The sequence below is a fragment of the Prinia subflava genome, chromosome 2 (assembly GCF_021018805.1).
Source record: "Prinia subflava isolate CZ2003 ecotype Zambia chromosome 2, Cam_Psub_1.2, whole genome shotgun sequence".
In the NCBI taxonomy this organism is placed as follows: domain Eukaryota; kingdom Metazoa; phylum Chordata; class Aves; order Passeriformes; family Cisticolidae; genus Prinia; species Prinia subflava.
This window is the reverse complement of record NC_086248.1, coordinates 72,649,664-72,673,375: the sequence shown is the minus strand read 5'-3', so window position 1 is coordinate 72,673,375 and position 23,712 is coordinate 72,649,664. Positions and strand designations below refer to the sequence as shown.

The 23,712-nt window shown below is 42.8% G+C and overlaps 2 protein-coding genes across 3 annotated transcripts in view; one reads left to right on the top strand and one right to left on the bottom strand.

The window, feature by feature from the left end:
* The window catches only part of GNPAT (glyceronephosphate O-acyltransferase), a 20,064-nt gene extending 7,837 nt beyond the window's left edge, over window positions 1-12,227 (bottom strand). The window contains exons 1-9 of one of the 2 annotated variants that reach the window (XM_063390533.1): window positions 11,900-12,227; window positions 8,342-8,533; window positions 5,747-5,923; window positions 4,777-4,906; window positions 2,461-2,588; window positions 1,933-2,008; window positions 1,193-1,344; window positions 972-1,102; window positions 104-327 (exon numbers count right to left, since the gene is read on the bottom strand). In XM_063390533.1, coding sequence (XP_063246603.1) covers window positions 104-327; window positions 972-1,102; window positions 1,193-1,344; window positions 1,933-2,008; window positions 2,461-2,588; window positions 4,777-4,906; window positions 5,747-5,923; window positions 8,342-8,533; window positions 11,900-12,133 — 1,444 coding nt within the window. In that variant the 5' untranslated portion in view covers window positions 12,134-12,227. The remainder of the gene's footprint in view (window positions 1-103; window positions 328-971; window positions 1,103-1,192; window positions 1,345-1,932; window positions 2,009-2,460; window positions 2,589-4,776; window positions 4,907-5,746; window positions 5,924-8,341; window positions 8,534-11,899) is intronic. The other variant, XM_063390534.1, reaches the window with a different exon arrangement.
* C2H1orf131 (chromosome 2 C1orf131 homolog) lies at window positions 12,187-23,712 on the top strand. The gene is made up of 7 exons (XM_063391769.1): window positions 12,187-12,289; window positions 12,389-12,678; window positions 14,783-14,839; window positions 15,843-15,938; window positions 16,626-16,712; window positions 17,713-17,768; window positions 18,400-23,712. Exons 1-7 carry the CDS (start codon window positions 12,187-12,189, stop codon window positions 18,527-18,529), a joined length of 819 nt encoding a protein of 272 aa, XP_063247839.1. The 3' UTR covers window positions 18,530-23,712.

Sequence of the window (23,712 nt, the reverse complement as noted above, 5' to 3'; positions counted from 1 at the left end):
TATAACTCTAAGAATTCTGTAAAGCTGTAAATTGCTTCCATACAAATATAATTTATCTTTCATAACCAACAAGAGGAACAGAAATAACAGTTTCTCTGTATACCAGGCCATTCAAGGAATCCTCCAAAAGTCTGTGTTAAGCCTTTAAGCCACAGAGTCTTTTCTACTAGAAGTTCAAATTCCATGGCTGGCAGATTCTGGAGCAGAACAGCAGCAACCAGCACCCACGGGCTCAAAACCATGTTTTCAATTTGCAGGAGCTCCATTTTATAAGCTACATCACTGACAAATTCTTGGATATCCTCAGATGGCTTCTGGGGAAGATGCCTGAAAAAAAAAATGCAATTTAAGGTGAAGAGCTCAAAAAATCAAATATAAATAACATCCCTCTTTATTTCTTGTATACTGCTCCCAAATCCATAACCTTGCAGCAGGGTGATTCTATGTGCTAGGTAAAACAGAAGTATAGAGCAAACCATCAGTAGCTCCATGACAGTAGCCAAAGCACAGACCTCTCTGCTGATGGTGTACATTTGCTGTCTTCAAGTAAATTTCAAAGATTATAGAAAAAACTGCAAAAGCAATACAATCCAGTCACACTACAGCTCCCTGACACATGATCACTTAACAGCTTGCAGGAATAATGCAAGAAGTGAGAGAAAGGTGAAAATTTTAAGTGGCAAAAGCACCACATTCTCAGAGAAGAGAGCTTTGCCTGCATCAAAATTAAATTTTAAAGTGGCCTCTTCTCAACACCGGGAAAGCCACAAGTAACAACTCATTTCAGAAACACCCAGTCACAAGCACAATAGCCTCTGCTCAGACCAAACAGATTCAGCAGTCTGAACAGTCAAATGGAAGGAGGTGAGAGAAGGTGAAAACAAAGTACAGGAGAACATCTTAGGTAGCTCACACAGGTGTAGACTAAACCAGTGTTTTTCCTGTGCACACACCGTGGAAAGATGCAGTACCTGGGAACCAAATTGTATGGGCACCGATTGATCCTCCCCGATGCCAAGGTTCTAAGGGATACTGGCTGGCCAACGTAGATATGTATGGTACCAAAATTCTCACTGAGGATTCTCCTGGCTTTTAACAACCCCTAGGAAAACGGGAAGAGGAAAACCTAAATTCTGATGCTACAAGGTGTGTATACATCCACTTATGTTCTGTTCGCAAGGAATTTACATACAGATGTAGATTCTTTGGGCTTTGGAACTCCTAGGAGTTCATAAGCATAGAGAGATTCTTCTAATATCCTCTCATAGCTGATACTGATGGGAACGAGGTATGTGTCAAAGACTTCACGTTTGAAAAAGGGTTCCATCACAATGCTGAGGAGACCTGCCAATTGGGGAAAAAAAACGAACATGAATCACCTGCCTCTTTCAAAGAGAGAAAAGCAACCGCAATTTAACTTTGAAAAAGATATTTTTGCATTCTGGAAACTGCTTATAGGTGTGCATTGTGCCTGTACTCTCTTCAAGCAAGCAAAAGACGCTGCCCAAGACTTAAAACAGAGGATAAATGGAAGCAACAGTCTTGGACACCTATTTGTGCTCTTTTCAGCAGCAGTGCTCTTTTTTTGCACAGCATCTTCCTTCTAAAGATTCCCCATTACTTTTACACTTAGAAATACAATATTTCTCTGCTGGCCAGAGGATGCTTATTGTCTAGGAAGAAAAGGGTGAAGAGTTATTGAATTTAGTACACAATGGGGCAAAGGGAGCAAAAGCAGTCGAGTGCAAGTGAAGTGTACTGCTGTTCTTTGTATGGCCTTGGAACCCAGCCATGGTGTTTTCCTTATTCTGACAGACTTCCCCAATTTCCCTCTACTTTAACATCCCTTTCTATCCAAAGAACTTACAAAGCTCATAGCCACTTATGAAAACACTAATAATATTAGATGTTCCAAATCTGAAATAAACATACCAAATTTTGGAGTCAGGGTCTTGGCGGTGCGGCTTCTAGTCCCCTCAAGGAAAAATTCAATTGGGGCATAGCCACTCTTCAAAAGTAAACAAACAAAAAGCTAGTCAGAAAAAACATTTCTTCTTTATTGCCCACAAATAGTTTTAAGTGCTTCAAATATAAGTAAGTTGTTTTTTTAATGAAAGACACACATAACTAATTTCAGTCATCTGTAAGCCTACATTCATTCATTGTATTTGCCACTCCATATAGTTTAATCAACAAAAATATTGTGTCTGTCATGAGATATGGGCACACAGTCCAAAGCAACTGAGAGCAGTAATTTGTTTATAACTTACTGAACTGTGTAATAATAACAGAGTGCACACATGGTCTTCACCTACAGCAAATCTGAGGTAAAAAGCACTTAATCAAATCCCCATGAAGACTTTCAGTCACACAGCCATGACATCCTGCATATCCTCACAAGAATTGTTCCAACTGAGTATTTCTCAAGTATACATTTTGAGAGTTCAGCACATTACTTACCCTTAACATTGTTTTTACATATTCAGCAAACACTGCCCAGTAGAGTCTGTTCCCACCGAAGGAACGTCGCATAAAAAAGGCACCTGCCCTTCGTAGCAGCTCACCAACTATTTTCATTCCTAAGAAATCTGAAAAACAGTCAAAGAAAAAGCAAAACCACACAGACAAAATGTATTGATTAATATCAGCCAGCAGAATCAACCACAAAATTTCTAGCACGCTGACTACCAGAATACAGAAGATCTCTTTCAAGGAATCCATTGTTGCCAACACATTTATTTGCTTTCAAAATGTCTAGCAAGACTTATACAGACAAGAATGGCATATTATGCTCTCCATTTTTTTAACCTGCATTCACTTAGAGCAATTTATTTTCATAATTTAGATGGCCAGAGTTCATAATAAAGACTAAGTTCCTGAAGTACACTGTCTCACTCATCTTTAGAAAAAAGCAGTCTGAATGTATCCCAGAAGACACAGAAATTAGGCAGCCAATTAAATTATATTAAACCATCTATGATCCTGACTCATCATTTGGGGGATGTACACCAAACCAGCTAAAATTATTGTATAGTTTTTCAGTTTTAAGCAATGACAGTCAATGCTTAATTTGCCAAAAGCAGGAAACACTTAATGTTAACAAAGTTCTTATGGAAGCATTTAAAAGTAGTCAACACATTAGCTGGCAATGTGTCACTCCAACCTCCTTGTCACATCAATCCATGGAACACTGGATAGCAGATATCCACTCAGTCAAATAAATTCCCATTTCTAGTTGCACCACTGACAGTGACTGCCCTGAAGATGTCACAGGTGTCAGAAACATCATCCCACCACCAGCTACATTCCTGCTAATGGACTGTATGAGGATGTACTAGAGCGTTACGGGCAACTGTTCACTGTTCACCTTCCCTCAGCTAATTCCCACAGATCTACCTGTATGCTTGAAGCCAAGTTATAACTAACAAAGCAAAGGCACTTAGCCCCTATATCAGGAGAGTCTCTCCACTTAGCACAATTGCTGCTTTGACAGTGAGTTTGTAAACCACATTTTGTGAACCTCTGACATGATGTGCAGTTATGAAATACAACTACAACCATAAAGAACTCTATTTTCTCCAGAGGAATTGAAAATATTACACACATACATGCAGTATCAAAATACAAGCTCCTAATTTTTAAGAACTTTTTAAGAACTTTGACCCTGAAGCACCCAAAGCATTCAAAATATGTTAATCATTAAAAAAATCCTTTTAAGCTAAACTAATAGTATCTTAAGATACTATTTTGAGGTCCAAAACTCAAAAATACTCTAATCCAAGTCAGCAAAGGATTACGCCAATACCTATAACAACATGTGAGCAGATTCTGAACAATACACAACAGGCAAATTGCATGACCTTGATCAAGGCAGCTGTGAAACACCAACTTGTGAATCTAACCTGCATCACCCAGATGCAGCAAACTCAAAGACCAGGGAAATCTCATCTTCCACAGCAAGCACATTCCCACAGCTTCTAAGTGTCTTCCTAACTGCTTGATTGGAAAAGCAGAGTACAGTAAAGCAGTAGGCTCCAGGATCTCTGCCAGCTTACCTGTGCATCTTACGGTGCTGCACCAGACCTGAGGTGTCTTCTGGCCTGCCTAGAGGACCTGTTTGATACCCACAACTTCCAAGATCAGGTTTCTAAGTTCAGTGCTGACAGCATCCACATTATCAAAAAGCACATTAACTCGGAAGACATTTACTGTTCAAGCCCTCAAGAATTTTATATATATATCCCACAAATACACTGGCTTCATCTGCTTTACAACTACGAATGCCCAAAATCCTGATCACTTCCCTGCCAGCTCTGTTCTCAGCACGTCACAAAGTTCTGCCAATACTTCAAAGGTATCAGTCACATCAGAAACAAGCATGAGCTGTCTGGTACTTTGTATCTGGCTGCTGTGACTGCACTTTAAACTGTATGAAGTATCACAAAAAGTTCTGCATCCACAGTAGCACCTGGGCAAGCTTTTGCCTGTTACCAGGCTATGAATGCAAATAGAAGTCTTCTTCACAACCCTTATCTTTGCCCCAGTCTCAGGTCTACAGATGGAGTGCTTCCGAGAGAACTTGCTATGAAAAAAATTCACCTTTGACAGGTCTCAGCACCAATGAGAAGATTTCAGACATTGTAAGCATCTCACCCAAGGAGAACTTAACAAGATACATTTGGAGCAGAAGTTAAACACAACTACTTATAGTTGCAGCTACCAGAGAACACTACCAATTCTCTGAATCCTGAAAACTTTGTTTAAAAACATACTTGCCTATTCCTGCAGCAATGACAGGCAAGGCCAAGTCATACGTGTACAGCAAATAAGACAGCATCAAAAAGTCTATGTAGCTTCGGTGGCTGGGCAGCAGCACCACGGGATGCTCCTGAATGGCGTGTTGCAACTGAAAAAGAACAGTGCAAACAATGTTGTCCCAATATTTACTGACTGTTGAAATTTGCAAATATAGACCTGCACAAGGCTTAAGGCAAACAAAACCCCATTAGCTTGAGAGTTGTTTCTCTGACCACACAATCAATACCTGTTTCAGCACAGAACCCATAGGAAATTTGGAGCAGTTGTTTCCAGAGTGGCAACCTCAGGCTCACAAGCATCAGAGGATGCAAAAACTGGGGGCAGCCCATCACAGGATAGTTTAATTCCAATCCCTCTTTTGATGGGCATGGGAAACCAAATAGGGGATGTCAGGACTGACATTGCTCAATTCCAGGGAATGCACCGCACCCTCCAGAACAGCAATATCCTGAAACAAAATAGGGGGACAATGGTTCCCGGAAACTGAGGAAAACCTAAAGCATCTCCTGCCTCAGACGTGTGCAGTGTTTCACCACTCTTAGTTGTATGAGGGTTTTGCTGATCAGCCAGTCCACTCAGCCATGTAATATTATACTGTGACCCCAATTCTTCTTATTATTTTATAATATCAGAGAGAAAACACTCTCTTAGTGGCTGATCTAACAGAATCAGAGGCACATGGTATTCCTTACCACAGGAAGCAACTGGAAAACATACCAATAATTCTGATAGCCATTTGCCTCTAAAATATTTACATGTCATCTGTCTTTCCTCCCACATTTACTAAGAAATGCACTAATAAACAAAAGTGAGTGCAGTATTTTTTTTTTCAGAGGGTATTTTTCACATTTGTTATTTGATGATTAGAGCTTTTGTCCAAGTGACTGGTCTGAAAATATTTTAACTTTTTCCTCCCACCAGTACTCACTCTCTGCATTCCTTCTTCATTCACACAAACTCTCTGGAAAAGCTGTTTAAATATTTTGCTCAGAGTGAAGGCAAAAAATCTGACAGTCCCTAGTTGCATACGGTGGCCCATCTCATCCAGGATTTCCGTGGCTTCTTCTTGAATAATATCAGGTGATTCTCCCATTTCTTTTGCTAACTAAAGAGAAACAAAACAGCAGTGACAACTTGTTCCTTCTCCTTGCCCATGCACACCATTCTATAATGTGCTACAGGTGCTATGGCAAAACTACTGCAATAGTCCACAAGATTTTGTTTTATATGATAGGCATGGATCTAATCATACAGAATCTGTTTGGTGCCAGCCAACACAACAAAGCCAAGTTAAAGCTGCTCAAAAACCAAAATAAGCTTAGATGTCAATGGTGGGGGGAGGGCATACAGCAGTCCTTTCCCCAAACACACCATGAATGCTTTAACTTGTAGCAGATTCAGAGGAGATTTAAGTTCAAAGAATATTTCCTATATTATCAGTCAGAAGAAGGCTCTGTGCATTTGTCTTTCAATAGTAAAATGAGGCCTATGTTTTTGCAGACAGTCAAAATGTAAATATTTTAAGTGCATTTAGGTTAGAGTTTACAAAGAACCTCAGCCCTATCACACTTCTATTTCTTTGTAATATATTCCTTTGGCAATGAAGAGCTGAACTGCATACAAAGCACTGTCTCTACCAACTGTGCATATCAATGATGTTGCTTCTGTTGCCATGCACATTCCTTTTTGAAGTTCCTTGAAACAAAATTAAATAATGGCCACCTCTCCAATTTTGCATTTGAATCTAGAAATATTTAATTGAAAAGTTAAGCCTTTTACTGCTATGGAATAAGGAACATGACTTTTACTTAACACAGAGGAGGAAAAGAAAGGAATGGCAGAAGAAAAAGTCTCCAGAAAAGCACATCTCTGTTTAGAAGCCAGTGCTGCTTACCTACTATTTCCCTTTTGTGACATATGAGAAAATCCATTGTCTCCAAACTACCTCCATATACCTTACTAACATATCTACTAGGTCAATTGTGTTTTCTTAAATGCATTACCCATCATCCTAAGTATTTCCACATGTAATTTAAACTGATTATTTTGGCCACTTAAGGAAGCCAAAAACTGCTTCCACTTAAGCCTGAGAAAATCTGTCTTTCTTAGGAAGCCAAAAAGTCCTTCTTGTTATTCAGCAGGAAGAGATTCTGTTCTCATTCACCAGTAAAAGGCTTACCACATACAGTTCACTTTTGTGATTTAAGGGCAAATCCACTATGGAACTAAGAACTTCCCAAAATCAGAAATCAAAAAAAACATACCAGTCACATATAGCAAGCTCAAACAAACAAATGACCTTAACTTCCCACACTGAACTTCAGTAACCTCAACAATTTGGCACAAGAACAAATTCTAGTCACGCCTGTGTAAAGCTGTGCAAACCCTGCCCAGGCAGGAAGGACCCTGATCGTGGGCTGCTGGGCACATTGCCCAGGACACTCTCAGTTAGAAACTTCCAGCAATGTCTAGTGCAAAGCTGGCAACCAGGCTGCAATGGCAGGTCTGCTAACTCCCTTCAACCACTTGATGCCAGCCCAGAAAATATCCATCAAAACCATTTTCTATCAAAAAAAAACACTTCAGGAGAAAACATCACACATCTTTCTGTCAAATCCTCTGTAAAGTGTTTTCTTTCAGTAAATGTTTTAATGTATCTGGAGTTAGAAGACTTTTTTGGCTTTCATACTACTTAGCAATCCATAATGGAAACAGAACTACTTTGTGGGGTATAGTGACATACTTCACTTTGTCACATGCTAACACATTTTGATGTATTACAGGTAATACTAGCCATTAAAAGAAACAAATAGAAAAAAAATGACAGTAGCCTGTCACTCAGGACTAACCAAAACATTGTATCTATTTCTACACCCTTGGAATTATTTCTTATGGATACTAAACTTAGGTACCCTGCTAACTAACACACACACTTATTTCAGGCATTTAAACACAGTGCAAAGTGTCAGCCAGCCTAACCATAAAAATACTTTATTTGTTATAAAGTAGTACCTGCCCTTCATATTAAAACAAAAATATGGTTACATCTGAAACAGTGTTTCTAATTCAAAGAATTATCTGTGAAATATAACCCTCATTTTAGGGAAAGTAGCATTTAGTGGGTAAATCCATCATTAACCTATAAAATTCCTACAAGACACCCTCAAAGTACAAAAATGTCTGCTAAGAAGGAGAGTGCTAATGTCTTTCACAATGTTGCTCTGTGGTGAGAACAGTGGAGTAGGAGGAGAAAGAAGAAAAAAAGAAGTCAGGCACACTAGATAAATTAACAGTGAAGTGTTGTATATGCAAAATCAAAACACTGTTTCATGAACCTGACAGTTTTAGTGGCAACTCCAGCACTTTTTTTCCTGAGAAAAGAGAGTTATTTATTTACTGGACCATCTTCCAAAGTACAGTTATCATTTTTACAAGGTGAGCAACAATCTCTTTTTCCCGGCTGCCACACAAAGCTTGGCTGTATTCAATCCACCTCATCTCAGAGCTCACTGTCCAGACTCACCTGCTTGATGACATACTGAACTTGCTCTGACTGGAGAACAGCAGTTTTGATGGCGTTTGGCTTGCAAGGTGAAAGTCCCTTGTAGATCACCGGGGTGTAACATTTCATCGCATATCTCAGGTCACTGGACAACCGTCTTTCCTCCAAGATGTCCTCAAACTCATCTCTTTTCTTTGATGTGAGCTCTTTCTGCTAGGAAGATACAAATAAAGAATGAGACACTGACTTGAGCTATTTGGTCTGCTTAGCTACAGCACCAAAATAATGATATGCAATACTTCTGCAACATTTGAGGTTTCCTCTTAGCTTTCAGTAATGTCTGCATGCTACACTCTATGGCTGCAGGAACCAATACTACCTGCTTGGAAGAGTGATCCAGAAAGAAATTAAAAAGCAAAATAACAAACAAACAAACACCACCCTACCCCCTACAAAACCCCTCACCCTAATCCCTTCCAACTGCAAAGATCCCCAAATCATCCTATGCCACGTTACTTAATTCCACCTCCCCCCCCAAAAAACCCTCACCCTAATCCCTTCAACTGCTATGATCCCCAAATCACCCTATGCCATGTTACTTAATTCCAGCCAACAAGAAGAAGTTGAGAGAAGATGTGGGGTTTTAAAGCTGAAGTGCCTTGCCTCCAGCCTCTCCGTGATTAATAGGTATTAACTGAAAGACCTTTGATTCCAACTCTCACAGCTTCATTAAGACAATGCCATGACTGGCATTAAAAACCTAATCATCAACACACAGAAAATAATCCCCGCTACTTAAAAGTTGCATCTGGGGTCTTGGTGACTCATGGCTTTCACACAGCTTGGAGGTAAGGGACACGAAACGTTACCAGGCAGGAATAAATTAAAAAAAACAAACCACCTCACTGTCAGCCATGTGACCACAACATGGTGGGCATATAGGTAAAAAGAGAGCACAGGCTCTGAGTAACCAGTACCACTGCTAAGCAGCAAAAAACCCCAGGACATCAAGAACTAACTGTGGATCCATCCTGCTGCAAAAAAATTCAGAGACAAAAGTCTTCCCTATGCGCTGGAGAGAGATGTCTCCTATTATCTCCTGTATCACTAAAGTTTGTATGAATGACTCCTCAGTCTCCCCAAGACTGAAACTGTATTTCTCTAAACTTCAAAACAGCAGCTGCAGCCACCAGATAGGTAAGGCAACTGGAACAAGCCTCTATGAAACAAAAATATAAAAGTATTAGTTATGACCAACCATATTTATTGGAAGATACTAAAAATAAAAATGCTTATGTCTTCCTCCACAGTATCACTTGAAGGGTAGCACTGGCAACCTTTTCATTCATTCTGCCTTCTCTTCCTATATATGACCCGTGCAGAACCAATCTGGTAACGCTGGATAAAACACGTTTCATGGGCTCTTACAGTGCATGGGCTCTTCTCTGGTGCTGAGTGGAAAGCCTGGCCAGCAAACACACAGGGGAACACCAGCAACAGATAAGCAAAATGCCCAGCAGTGTCAGCTTTGGGAGATGGAGTCGAGTTTCACTGCCAGCCAAGCAGAGCCACATCAGCAACACTATCAGAGCAGCTGACATTTAGCAGAGAGCAAACCTTTAGCTCCTGTCCATTCATCAACACAAGGTAATTTGGTGGAATAAACCAAAAAAAAAAAAAAATCAAATTAGGAATATCTCCACTTAAGAATGACAAAAAATCCTTCAAAGCCTCATCTGTATCAAAAGTTAATTTTGTTTTGCCTGAAGACAGAAATCCTACTATAATGTTCGCCCCAAATTCTTTTACCCACACAGGACAGAAATTTGGAGACCATCCTTCTATTATAACTGCATTTAGTAGACTGTACAACTTTTCTTTCTCCAACTGCAGTTTAGAGAATTACCTCACAGTAACTGCAGAACAAAGTCTCTGGGGACTTTCAAAACAATCCCATACAGGTACTAAACCCAGACCTTTATTAATGCAAAACTTTTAGAGATTTTTGTCCTGTGTGATTTAGCATTACACCTTTCAACCTCTTTTCTTTCACAGCTTTCAACTGGTTAGTATTTTGCAAGAGCTGAGTAAGCTCTGTTAAGATGACTGGAAATAGTTTCTATTAGCCATCTGTTGCTGTCGACACTTCATATCAACCCCCTTGATTAAAAATAAAACAGAAGTAAACACCTCATTTTCTATAATGACAAAAAAAGATAGCTCAGTAGCAGAAAATATTATTTGGCTCCAAGTATCACCTACTCAGATCAGTATGTGACAAGTCATTGCTCAGAAAATCTAAGCAACATTTATGTCAGTTACAAAAGTTCAAATCCTGCAACCTGTAACTACATGAAATCCAAAGAAACCCAGCATTCAGCATGGGCATCATCAGCCACATCAGCAGTCACCACGCTGCTATAGCTGTTCCCCAGCTCAGCTCTGGTGAGCAGAGACTTGCAAGGGCCATGGCCCATTGAAAAATCACCTCTCTGCTTCTGCTCTTCATCTGGTGTTTTCAAACTTGATATGCAACTGATTTCTCTCCATGGCAATAGTTATTTTCACGCCCTGTTCTGAAGGAGCACTGAGGGAGCCAAACCACACACTTTATCAAACACTAAAGACTTGTAACTGTGCTTTTACACATTACAGCCAAGCTCTTGTTCCAGCTTCAATTGCCAGCTGGTAGATAACACACTCAGAAAAAACACTGTAAGAAACCTGGACATCAGAAAATTCAGTGACGTGCACTGTTAGTGCAAAAGTGGTGAAGTATGAAAGCAAAACAGCAGGAGCCTGGAACTCCCCTGCTTCCATGTAACTAGGATATGCAATGTAACAATGGTGCTCCGATGCCCTTGGGATACCAAAAACAGACAAGACACAGAAAAGAAGTTTGGGAATCTCTGCCGAAACAATCTTTGCTCTCTCCCAAGTCCCCTCCTCCAAATGCTTGCGGAGAGGTGGGGTTTAGCACCCCAAACCTCCTTGTCTGAGGCTGCTAAAGGAGCTGCAAAGAACACACAAGGTCAATAAAGTAATTTTCACTATGTAACACGGGAAATCCCGCTTCGGCCACTCCGTCTGCACAACATCTCCCAGCGCTGAGCTCACCATGCCTGGCAGGACAGGCTGCTGCGGGGCTGAAGCCCTGGCGGGCCCGGTGCCCGGACACCTGCCGCCCCGGAGCCGCTCCGGGACACTGCCTCCGTAGGGAAGCGACACTTCCACCTCCCTAACCCGGCGGGCCCTCCGCAGCACCTGTGAGCCCGGGATCCGGAGCTCCGGCTGTCGCGACTGACACGACAGACAGTGACGGAGCGGCAGAGGGGGGCGCGCGGGCAGGCGAACCGCTGAGGGGAAACGTCCGGTCCCGCCGGGGCCCGGGAAAGGCCTCATCGCCCCGTCCGGAGCGCGGTCCCCGCTTCCCCGAGGACACACACCGGGGGTAAGGGGTGGAGGGGCAGACCGCGCCCAGCGCCGTCATTCCCTTCAGAGAGAGCAGCACCGCCGCGGCACGGCTGAGGTGAGCAGCCCCTTCCCCGCGGCACCGCTGCCGCCGCCGCTGCCGCCTACCGAGTACATGGGCGCCCCTCGCCGCGCCCGCCCGCGCGCCGGCGCCGCCGTCGCCATGGTCCTGCGAGCTCCGCCGCGCCGCCCCGCGCCTCGCTCGCCCGCCCTACCCCGCCGCGCTGCCCTGCCGCCCGGCGCCGCCTCCCGCGGCGCCCATGGCCCCGCGCCGCCCCGGCCCGGCTGCCTGGTGCGGTGCGGCGGCGGAGGGCGGGGGCACCGCGCCATGGGCGGCGCCATGTCGTGTGCGACGGGAGCCGCCGGGGGTCACACGCCGGCCCGCCGCGGCAGCCATGGGGCCGCGGGAGCCGCGCCGCCGGCTGGAGGCGGTGCTCGGCGCCCTCTACGACCTGGGTGGGTGCGTGGGGCTGGGCCGGGCGCTGCGCCGGCACCACGGTCCTCCCTGGGGGCTGGGGAGGGAGGGGAGGGGGCCGGGCGTGGGCGCTGTGGAGCGGCGGCGGCGCGGAGCTGACCCGCGGCATGTGCTCGGCACAGGTGAGGAGCCCGGCGGCGCCCGGGGCGCTGCGGAGGACGGCGAAGCGAGAGCGGTGCCACCGACGGCGGAGAAAGAAGAGGAGGAGGAGGAGAGACGGGAGCCGCATCCGGCGGCGGGCGGGCGGCGCGGGGCCCGCGGCTTCTTCGGGGAGCTGCGGGCCGAGCTGAGCGCCGCCGGCGCTGCCCCGCCGCCCCCCGCCGCCCCGCCCGCCGTGGAGGTGGTGGTGTTCCGCGGGAGGAAGAGGAAGGAGCGGCACGGCCCCGCGGCAGCGCCCGCCGCCGGAGCACAGGTAGGGCCGGGCGGGCGCGGGGTCCCCGCCGCCCCCGAGCCGCCCCTGCCCGCGGGGCCGCGCCGTGGGGCGGGGGGCGCTCCCTGGACGCGGCGCCAGCCCCGGTCTGTCCCTCCTGCTGATACAGCTGCCCGGAAAGGATGCTTGGAGATCCGCGGGCTCAGCTCGATGGCATCTAGTCCTAATTTCCAGTGGGACTGCTGGAAACAGGGGCAGGACGAAGCAGAGGAGGGGGCAGGACGTGGAGACCACTTAATTCAATTTCAGAAGATCTCTGTATAAGAATCCTATATTTGAAATAGGCGCATTTCAGCAAAATAAATTGATTTGCAGACAGGCCTGATGTTATGGCAAGAAGTGAAAGAAATGGAAAGCAAAGCCTCTTGGTTACTTCAGTGCCCGTGAGTTTTGTGTGCAGCTCTGTTGCTGTCAGTAGGTGTGGATGTGAGGTGCCAAAACTTGGCTCTCTTCTCTGGTATCACAGCAGCACTGAGCCATTTGCAACAGCATTTGTCTTGGAGGATGGTGTTGGGTAGTCAGTGGGGGAAGGCATCACAGCATCAGATCTCGGTCCTCTTGTTTGGTTTGTCTCTGCTAAGCTGCTCTGCACTACAAAAAACTGTAGCTGAGTTGCTTCAGCTGGGAGGTCTGGATAGGTTTGGCTGGAAGCTGAGCAGAGGGGTTGATTGGTCTCCAGATTTTATAGCTTCTCTAGTTGTTTCCCTTGAGTTGTCTTTATGGCCGTAACATCAGAAGCCCATCCTAAACTAAGCTCTGATGGGCCAACATATGGCTGTCTTGAATTCAGAGACTTACTGGTATTGGGGGTTTGATTGCTTAGAATTGGGAACTTCCAGATACTCGAGCAGTTGTTTGAATCCATAAACTTCTGTGTTTTTTCCAGCATGTTTTCCTCTAAAATGTTCTTAAGTTTTTTATAGCTTAAGTTTTTCTACCTGAAAATACTGGTGTTAGGCTTGTTAGCAAAATGCTCTGAACATAACTGGGTTTATTTGTGGTTGAAATTGCAATTCTATATAGAAGCCTTTGCAGAGCTGAGAGGAGTTTGGCTCTTGTGGATGCAGAGGGATGCCCTGGTGTAACCCTTGGGGCCTGAACCTGTGAGCCACTGTGCCCTGAGGGCCTGGAGAGTGAAAAGGAAATGCATGAAACATACTTCAGCTTGAATGCTTATGCAGTAGTCCTGTTTCCTCTGAGTGGATTGTACCCTTGGGAGCAAACGGGAAGGTGAGCAGGCTAATCTCTTGAGCAGATGGCAGTTTGCCTGCCTGCATCAGCATGCTTGGGAGTGGGTAGGGCTTCCACTAAGAGAGGTGGCTCAGCACATCCTCCCTGAAATCAGAAAGCAGACAGTCTAAAATAACCCTGGGAGATTTGTAACTGCTCCACAGTGTCCCATGTGGGACACTGCCATAACAAGCAAGCATGGAACTCTTTCCCTGGGGATTTTGTGCTTCTTTTTCTTTCTAGGATATAGTCTGTTCCCCCTGGAGAGTCCCTCTCCAAACTGAGGACTCCTGATGAAAAGTCTCTGTGTAAATCGTGGAGTAGAAATGATGTAGTTTTCACTGAGCTCATTTTGAGCAAGTACTTTCTTCAGCCTGTGCTAAGTGGGTTCTGCCATTTGCTGACAGTGCACCCTTTGGAGCTGTTTCTCTGGCATTGGTGAAGCTGGATATGGACACTAAGATATGTCCATGCAGTTAGGAATTAAGCTTGTTCTGCATGTTGCCCCAGCTGTGAGTACATGCACTGTTACACTGCACTGTCTGGAAAAAAAAACCAACTTAAAATTCATGTCCTGTCCTACCTTAGCTGTTTGGTATGGGTTGGAAATGGAAATATGAGTGATGCATAGCTCACGTGTGGCAGTTTTTCTTTTACTTATCTAGAAAAATGCCATTGAAACGGTCTCTTTTAATAGATCCATGTGATAAAGCTAGAAAAAAATACTGCTGGAAACCTGTGTATTCTTCCATGCAACTAGTTTTACATTTCACTGCTTTTCAAAAAGCTATCCCAATCAGCATTTAAACTGGTGTTACTTATCCTATTAATTTGAAATGTTTTGTTTTGTTTATAGACCCAAATAGGGGATGAAGAGAAAAATGCAGTCAGACAAGAATTTAACTTCGAAAAGGTAAGTCAGTAGGATCAGACTAATGTCACTAGTTTAGTGTACAGTTATGAGTATACCTGAGAAAACTACGGTGGGACTGATGGGAAACCTTTCCAGAAATGGCTGTCTCCTGTAGGTCAGGATTTCCTAACAGGTAATTCTGGCTACATGCCATGCCAAAGGAGGAGCAGGCTGGCAGCAGCCAACTGTTCTGTGTGGAGAGAGGTGTGTTACAACTTTATGGCCTTTCTGATCTTCCAGTGAGAATTTGAGGGGGATGTGTAAAGTTGTGCTTGAGTTCCCATAATGTTTAGCATAGTTCTTTCAGCCCTATGGGGTTAAATCTCTGACATCTCAGGTGGGAAGGAAAAAAACGTGTATTGGCATCTGGTTTTGAAACAACAAATGGCTTTTTCCATTTGTCTTTTTATTCTCATCTGTCTTACATGAGCGTGACTGGCATTGGCCACCTTAGCTATTAGTTTGTTTGCAGATCTGTGCAAGTTGTTTTATGTGCCTAGTCTCTGCTCAGGGATGTGCTGTGATCTGGTGGAATCTCTCACTGGGGATTCTACATGGAGCTCTGTACTGCTAAGAAGGGTGGGGATTTAATCACCAGTTTTAAGAAGATTATGGCTTTATTAATGGTTTTGCCACGGTCTGCTTGTATAGTGTTAACTCTACATATGTGTGTAGTCAAACCACCCTCTGCCCATCCATGTTTCTCAGTGGTTTAGTGCTCAGTTTTTACATGGAGGAATTCCATTCCATGTGTTACTTTATGTGAAATGAGGACAATTGAAAATTGTCCCCTTGACAGTCCTCACTATAGAGAGATTAGTTGGACAGTGGTTAACTGCTCTGCAGTATAGCTCCAAACTTAGTTAGTTTTAATTAATAGCATGCCAATTTCTACTATTAGCCAGGATTTCCTTAGGGGTATAACTTTGTTGCACTCTGCCAGGCATTACTTTACAATAAGTTGGACATTATGAAATGCCTGCAATTTTCTGTAATGTTCTAGGCTCGCCTGGAAGTGCACAAGTTTGGAATCACTGGCTACAAGAAGCAAGAGCAACGTGCTTGGGAGCAGGAGCGTGCTATCATGCTGGGAGCCAAGGTAATTGTCCCTTGGTTTGTGCTGGAGGTCACCCAGCTGCTACAGTGTAGAAAAGCAGTAAAGAACATGAGGGGCTTTGGTATTACTCTTATAAAACACAAAATCCCCTGCCCTGATTCTTCTCTCACTTAATTCTTATTTTTACTTCATCTGTTCTGTCTTCTTTCTGTAGATGATTGGAAAATTAGTATGGTTGTGTTATCAGGGAAATAGTATAGATGAAATATGACTCATCAGGCTGAAAAACAACATTTACTAATTTTTAATCAGGCCATTCAAAAATAAGTAGTCAGAGAGAGGGGCTCACTTTTAAAAATTTCATTCTCACAGTGAGTTCAAGATGAAGAAGTTTTTAATTTATCATAGCTAGTGTCAAAGAAAAAAGTAATGTTTTAGGTGTTTTTTAGGAAGTGGCTTGGTTTTTCTTTTTCTGGCGCTCAGAGTATGTGTGTAAACCTTGTAGGACTGATAACAGAACATTATTGTCTCTCTGCTGTCTTCATAAGAAAGATACAATTTGTGACTACCTGATGTCTTTTACGTCTGTTCCTCTTACCCAAAAGGAAATAAGCTTTTTTAATGTTTTGTCACCACCACATGAAAAATACTGTCTGTGCAAGTGTGTGAATAATTTTTGAACCTATTTGAAAATTTAATCAGTAGTATCCCTCCCAATCTTTGTTGCAGCCCCCCAAAAAGGCACATGTGAACTACAGGACTTATCAAGAGAAACTGAAAGAGAAAAAAGCAGCGAAGGATGCTGATAAGGAAAAGGTTTGTGTGAAATTTTCTGTATAAAAAGGCAGCATGTAGGAGCCAGCCCAAGAGCCTGACAGATAATGCCTCAGGTGCAGGAGGAGTTGGAGCTGACACCTGCTGCTCCCTGTGGTCTGGGTTCCTGGCTCCCACGGGATTGATCTCATTGGTGAAAGCTGGCTGTGTGCACTATGAAGGCAGAGTTAGGCTGCTGTTGTGGTCGGTTTCACTGCCTCACCCTTCCAGGCTGATAGACTGATGACATAAAATCAGCAGGGTCTTTTTTTTAATCCTTTCATCTTAAGAGGACACAAAGTGGTCACCAAAAAAAGTTTGTTACACGTTGTCTAACCACAGAGAGCTGGATCTTCAACTGCTCTTTTATCAGCACAATTCCATCTAGGACCTTACTCATTATTTAAAGCAAGGGTGAGGTTTCTGTTGCATCCATCCTCTAGCACAGCCCATCTGGCTCTGAGCCTACTCTCTGCCTCCCTGTGGAGCCTTTTCATGTAGGTGGGAGCAGGCTGGTGGGGTCGGTGATTGCTCTATCAGCAGTTTCCTGCCACCCTCCTTCCCAGGGACCTGCTTCTCCTCCTCTGTCATGCGGCCCAAAGTGCATCCAGTGCATGACCAGTCACAGCCGAACCCTGTTATTTGACAGCTGCCCTCGGCTGGCTGACAGGACACACCTGCCTGCTAGCAGGTCTGCCTGCTGACCCTGGGATCTGCCACATGCCCTCTGCTCCTGCACGTGGCAAGGACAGCACGTTATCGGGAGGGAGCTGTACTTTCCATCAGGCATTAGGAAGGGCTCTGGGCACTTCTGGCAGTGGCTCCATAATGTGTTGCATCACTTGTTCTGTCAGCAGGTCTCCCAGTCCCAGCAAGGTCTCTTGCTTTAAGTGCCTGCTGCTCTGTGAAGCAAAGGCTACTTACTGCGTGTTATTTGTGCAGGTGGTTGTTTAACCAACATGCTCTGTTCCTTTTTCATTAAAATATGTATCTTTAAAAACAGGAACATAAAGGTGACTCTCTTAAGAAGAAGAAGAAACAGAAAGAACAGAAGGAGAGGTGAGGTGTCTTTTACGTGGTCTCCCCAATCTATCTCCCCTATGTAATTGCACAATCTTACTCCAGAAATCATGCACATCACAGTGCAACAAAATTCTCCAAGTGCTGAACTCCGCAAAAAATGGTGACACCGCTCTGTGCCTAGCAGTTCCAGAGGCTTCAGTTCCACAGCTTTGCTCGAAAGTAAGCCAGTTCTGGCCCAACACATCGTGAGACTGCAGCTGGAGGTCAGAGAGACAAAAATCCTGTGTGTGGACTCATGAGACACAACTTGCTCAGAGCATTTGCCATGAGAAATAATTTCTGCAAAGCACAGGCTACAGTATACAAAGGCTTGAACATGAGCTGATATTTCCTAATCCTAGAGCAGCAGATTCCCTCCGTACTCTATCTTCCTTCTCTATCCAAAAATCTTCGTGTTTCTGAACATTTAAAAATGTAAATCATGTTGTAATGTGCTGCGAATTTTGCATGTCTATGACGGAAAAATCTTCTGAAGACTTTACATGCTATGGTTTGATACTCCATAATACCAAACTCTGCATAAATAGGTGTCTTTTTCACCATGTTATGTGTTTACTTATGTTTCTGCTGTTTCTTTTAATGACTATTTTTCTTCTCCCTATTTCAGGAAGGCCAAAAGGAAGAAATCAGTGCCTAGCATTTGGCCTGCAGGACAAGTTGGAAAATTCAGAAATGGGACCTTGATACTGCAAAGCCGTGACATAAAGAAAATTAAATCATCTAAAGTTAGCAAATGAACTTCATAATACAGAGTGAAATGGACAATATGCATAAGAGAATTCACATTGCTGCCAACACAGACTTCTGGGGCCTTTTGCCTATCCACCACTAATTTTTTAATCTTATCTGTTATTGCAGGATTTTTCTGTACGATTCTGCTTTGGGATGAATATTAGAATTTACCATTTTATAAATAAAAATTAGGTCTTATTTAAGAGGGTTATGCAGGCTATTTTTATTAGTTAATAAAAATAGCGTTAAAGAAAATTATGTGCTAAAGAAAACATTTCTTTTTGTAGAATCAGCTTCTTGGCTGTAAGTAAAATACTAATTTAATCCATAAATTAATGGATTAATAGATATATATCTGTACTTTAATATGGAAAGAATATGAAAACCAATATCTTATTCACTCTGAACCAGAAGTGATGTTCTCCAAACCTTTATTGGACATAAATCTGTTTCTGTATCCTTACGGATTATTAGTGGATAATGGAACTTCACAGTCATTTTTTCTGTCCAGCAAAACCTCTTAAGGTTTCAAAATTACCTGCTTTAGAATGAAAATAATATTTTTCTGAAGTTTTGTCCCAGATAAGCATTACACACTCATCTTGTATATCTCTGTAGAGATCTACAAATGAGCACTTTGGAATAGTGGTTTGGTGGCTTGGTTGATAAAACAAAACCATGTAACACTGAGCCAAATGAGCAGGAACACTCAAGAATTCCAGTTACTGGAACTTATGTTTGTTTTAATTCCAGGCCTCTTAAGGCTTTTCTATGAAATCTTTACCAAAACTGCCTTTTGGTGCTATTTGGATTTCAGCAGTTGTGTTTCTGGAACAACACTATTTGTCTTCTGTAGCTATAAATATTTTATTTTGTTTCTTTTAAGGTCTATCGATTAGAAATGGCAATTGTTAGCAACACTTCCAAAACGAAAATTCAGTATTTTAGGGGGAGACGAAGATAAGGATAACTTAAATGACAGAATTTGTACTGTGTTGTAAGGAGATGTGGAACTTGTTGGAACAGCTCTGGCAGTGAGGCATGGAAAACAGGAAGGAAAACAGCCCTTACTGCAGTGACTTGTTCTGGGTGTACTGGTACCCCTGTGGGCTGTCTGTGTCAGCTTGCAGCAGGAAAATAGAACAGCACATCAGAGGCTGCCCCACTCCCAGGATGGGAAAATGTTCTGGGATAGGGAGGGCCACACCAAGGACAGGTGCTGCTTTCTGGCACACTGCTTCTCCCACACCTTCCACCTTACTTGCAGATCCCGGGGAAGGGCTCTGCCAGCACAGAGAGGAGCAAGAGGAGGGAGAGGGCTTGGCGGGATCAAGTGCCAGATAAAAAGCAGAAGGGAGTGTTTCTGGAGCCATGTAGGAAGAGAAGGGGTGTGCAGAGTTTGGTTGCTAAATGCTGTTATCACATTTCATAATTGCATAATTTGATTTCTTCTTACTCAGTATTGGTTGCAGATTCAAACTGGAATTAAGATTCCTGTCTGGTTACAGACTTAATGACTTATTTGACATTAGAGAAATGTCAAATCACTATGGTGTGTGAAGGTGTAACCACTAAGAAGAATTTAGTACAGAGCATCAAGGCTTGTTGAGGCAACAGATGGGCTTTGGATGTTGTAGGATAAACTGTATTTTGTAATTCCTGGTTAATCCTTGATCTTAGTTTTTACTGCTCACTTCCTGATAAAGTTTTGTTCACTTTGTGTATAATGTGGGACTTTATGTTCTCCATCAGCTTTGGTAAGTTAAAATACTCACTTTCCTCCTCCACAGCTCCCAAAAGCTATTTGGGAGTGAAACTTGGTCAGAATGGAGTGTAACTTTTGCAGTTGAGCTTGTAAGATCTATGAGAAGTTGAAAAAAATCAATTCTTAAACTAAAAAGTTGAAAACTGAAATGCCAGGTTGACATTGGAACATGAGAGTTTTTGGGGGAAGGAAACAAAAAGTTTATTGAAAGTTTTGCATTTTCACACTTGTTTAATGTGGGTATGCATTATGAAACCTTCTGTTGCATGGAGATCTGCTTGCCTTTTCATATCTCTCCAAGGTGTTTTGAGCTGGGCACACTACATTCTTTTGGAATGCTGTGCTCAGGTAAACATGGTACTTTCAGTCCTGATTTGTTACTAGATGCATCAACAACACTGGCAAAGGAGACTGTTGAGAGCCTGCTGCACCTAGTGTTCCTCTGGGCTGGCATGTGCTGGTGATGAACAGGGTATGCAAGTGTACCAACAGCAAGCTGTGTTGGTTTTGGAACACGTGCTGATACATGAAACCCAGTCTTGACTTTATAACATTGATTATGGAAAGAGGAGAGCAGGACACATCTTATTTTGTCCCTCTTCTGCAGTTGCATAGAGGAATGAGGTATAAAGGAAGAACTTAAGGATTTCTCCTTGTCTGCTCTCTTTCTCATGCCTTTTCCTACAGGAGTTACCTTTATTCCCTGTTTCCCTGTGTGTTAAGCCACATGTGATTATCTTTTTTTCCATCAAACCCTTTGCCATGAAAGAGTTGATGACAAGTTGTGTTTTTGCAGGAGAAAAAAAGAAAGGCTGTGATTGATGGTGTCTCCACACTGTTGTCTGTACTTTCTCCTGATTGTTTTGGCCAGGCTCCTGTTTCCTATCCTGGCGTTGCTGTTGCTGTCTCAGAATGCTTTATTCTGCCTTACTGACAGACATCTGTGGAGGTTCTGTAGCTCTGTGAGTGCCTTTTTGCAGGGCTGGGTGTGCTGCCTCTGAAGCACTGTTGGGTCCCTCCCAGGCCATGTGCTTGGTAGAGGTGTGCAGCTCCAAGACTGTTGGTGATTTCAAACCATCCACAAAGTCTGTGTCTTCCCTGCCCTGACAAGCTTTCTGCCCAGTCTTTTACCCAAAGAGCTTTCCAATGAGAATCAATTGATCCTATGGTTTTTCCCAACCTCTGCTTATTCCAGTGTTAGAAACTTCTGGAGACCAGGGGATTTCCCAAAGTGTCTAAGGTGGGTCACAGCTATCCCAAGTGTTCCATAACCAACATAAGCCAGAGCTAGCAAAATGATGCTGAGAAAGAAAAGGGTTTCATGCCACTGAATCGGGATAGGTCTGAAGTTGAGGCACACATGGTAGCTCTTGGCTTTCTCCATTTACTGGATTATTCTTGACTGTGGTAACAAAACAGTATCAACAGTAGGAGATGCATGCAAACTGCATGAATGCCTCATCTACATGATGGCATAATATTTTTAAATCACAATTTGTAATAATAAATAGGGTACTGCTGGATTTGTTGGCAATGTTATAAGAATTTATTTAGAAACTGTAAAACAGCATAAACTTATATGTCAGGTTTTCCAAAAGGGTAATAATAGTAATAATACACAAAGTTTTAGTTGGACCAAAAGACAAAAAGCAGTTTGTTTCTAATTCAAAAAATACAAACATTTGCTACAGGTACAAAATTATAAAAAGTTTGTATTTTCCTCTTGATCTGGTGACAGACACATATAGCAGAGATGTATATTTCACCAGCTCCAAATTCATATAAGCTATGGGAAATGACAGTAAAGAAAAAAATGTGGTTAAGAAAACATAGAAACAATTTTGTCTTTCATTTGACCAGAATTGAACACCATTTTCTTATTCCTTTGCAGTTTTTTAGTTGCCAACATTTAAATTAGTGTTACTCATGCTTCATATAACAATCAGAAATAACAGCAGGTTTACCTCATGCATTTATTTTTAATATTCATCACATAATGTCTTCTCACCATGCTACCTAGGAAGGTTAGTGTTTTTATTGACAACATTTAAGGGAGGTGAAGGATAAAAGAATGCAATTAGGATCCAGGAATACTTCTATCTACTGCTTCACAAGAAAATGTTAGAAATTCTCCAATTACCATGAAAAATATTTTTTTTAATTAATTCTGCTTGGAACTGTTTGCAATAACAAATGTAACAAAAAGGTCATTTAACAGAAGGGGAAAGTGCTGCTGAGTGCCTCTGTCAGTGAAACACACATCTGTCTCCTGTATTGTGCAAAGATGCAGGAGCCCCACACATTTAGTCTCTGAGGTTTGCACATGGGCTTCTGCACCTGAGAAGACCAAGTGTGTCTTCTTAGTGAGGGATTTGTGCTTCAAGCTGCTGCTCCACCTGGCTGTGTGTCTGCAGCATCCAGTAGAGCTGGGCAGAGGAACCACCAGAAATGTTGTCAGTAAAAACTAGAAGCAGCTCACTTTTTTTTTCCTTAAAAAAATAAATAAATAAAAGGACTTTCCATCTTTACCTGGTAAATTTTAGTGACACGTGGCCTTTACATTTGCAATGTGGTTGATTTGTAACTGTAATCTCCCTTCCAAAGTTGATCTAGCCAAGATGCTTGGTGTTTTCATATTATTTTGCCTGATTCAAAACTGAATTCTTGGTTTTGCTATTCAAGCAGAATGCTGCAAAGCTGGTAAGGCCTGAGATAAGGTCTAACAACTCTCCTTTCCTCATCTATCTGTTTGTGACCAAAGGATGTACTAGATGGCACCAGAAAGCTGCTGTTCCCAGGTCGTGGAATTCTGCATCCCTTCTCACAGGGATGGGTGACCTGAACTGTGGTCCAGAAATGCACTACTCTTGTTGGCAGTCGCAAACACAGTGTTTGTCATACAGTGGTGGTGGCAGCTTAGCCTTAATCTCATCTCTCCTACCTTAAGAAATAGTATCATGTAAGAAAGAAAAAAAAAATAGCTGCATCTCACATTTCTTCTTGCCCTAAAACAATGGGGAAACCAGAGTGCTCTCTGCCATCTTTACTAACTATGCTTTGAGGAAAGAAAAAAAAAGAAATAAAAACCAACTTTCACAGCACTACCACAGAACTCTATCACCAGCCAAGAACTACAGCAATACACTATCATGGCGTTATTTACAACATGATGGAACATTATGCATACAATAAATTACATTTAATACTTTTCCTCTTAAACTCTGATAAATGTAAGCTCATGCTTATTTATTTTTTTCAGTCCAATATATTTTCCTCTATGTATCTTAAGTGCATAGGCAAGTATAGGAGGTGACAGTGCTGTTTGCCTATCTTTTCTATGATTTTAGAAGCCTAATTGCTTTCCAAATTTGTATACATCACAGTGTGCTACTGTCCTCACTGAGATTTATTTTATAGCACATA

What these genes read in the sequence shown, in the direction of transcription:
- C2H1orf131 (XM_063391769.1), top strand. Translation starts at nt 12,187, where the DNA reads ATGGGGCCGCGGGAGCCGCGCCGCCGGCTGGAGGCGGTGCTCGGCGCC. An exon ending in AAGAATTTAACTTCGAAAAG is followed by an intron (nt 14,840 to 15,842) that starts GTAAGTCAGTAG and finishes GTAATGTTCTAG; the next exon opens with GCTCGCCTGGAAGTGCACAA. An exon ending in CTATCATGCTGGGAGCCAAG is followed by an intron (nt 15,939 to 16,625) that starts GTAATTGTCCCT and finishes TCTTTGTTGCAG; the next exon opens with CCCCCCAAAAAGGCACATGT.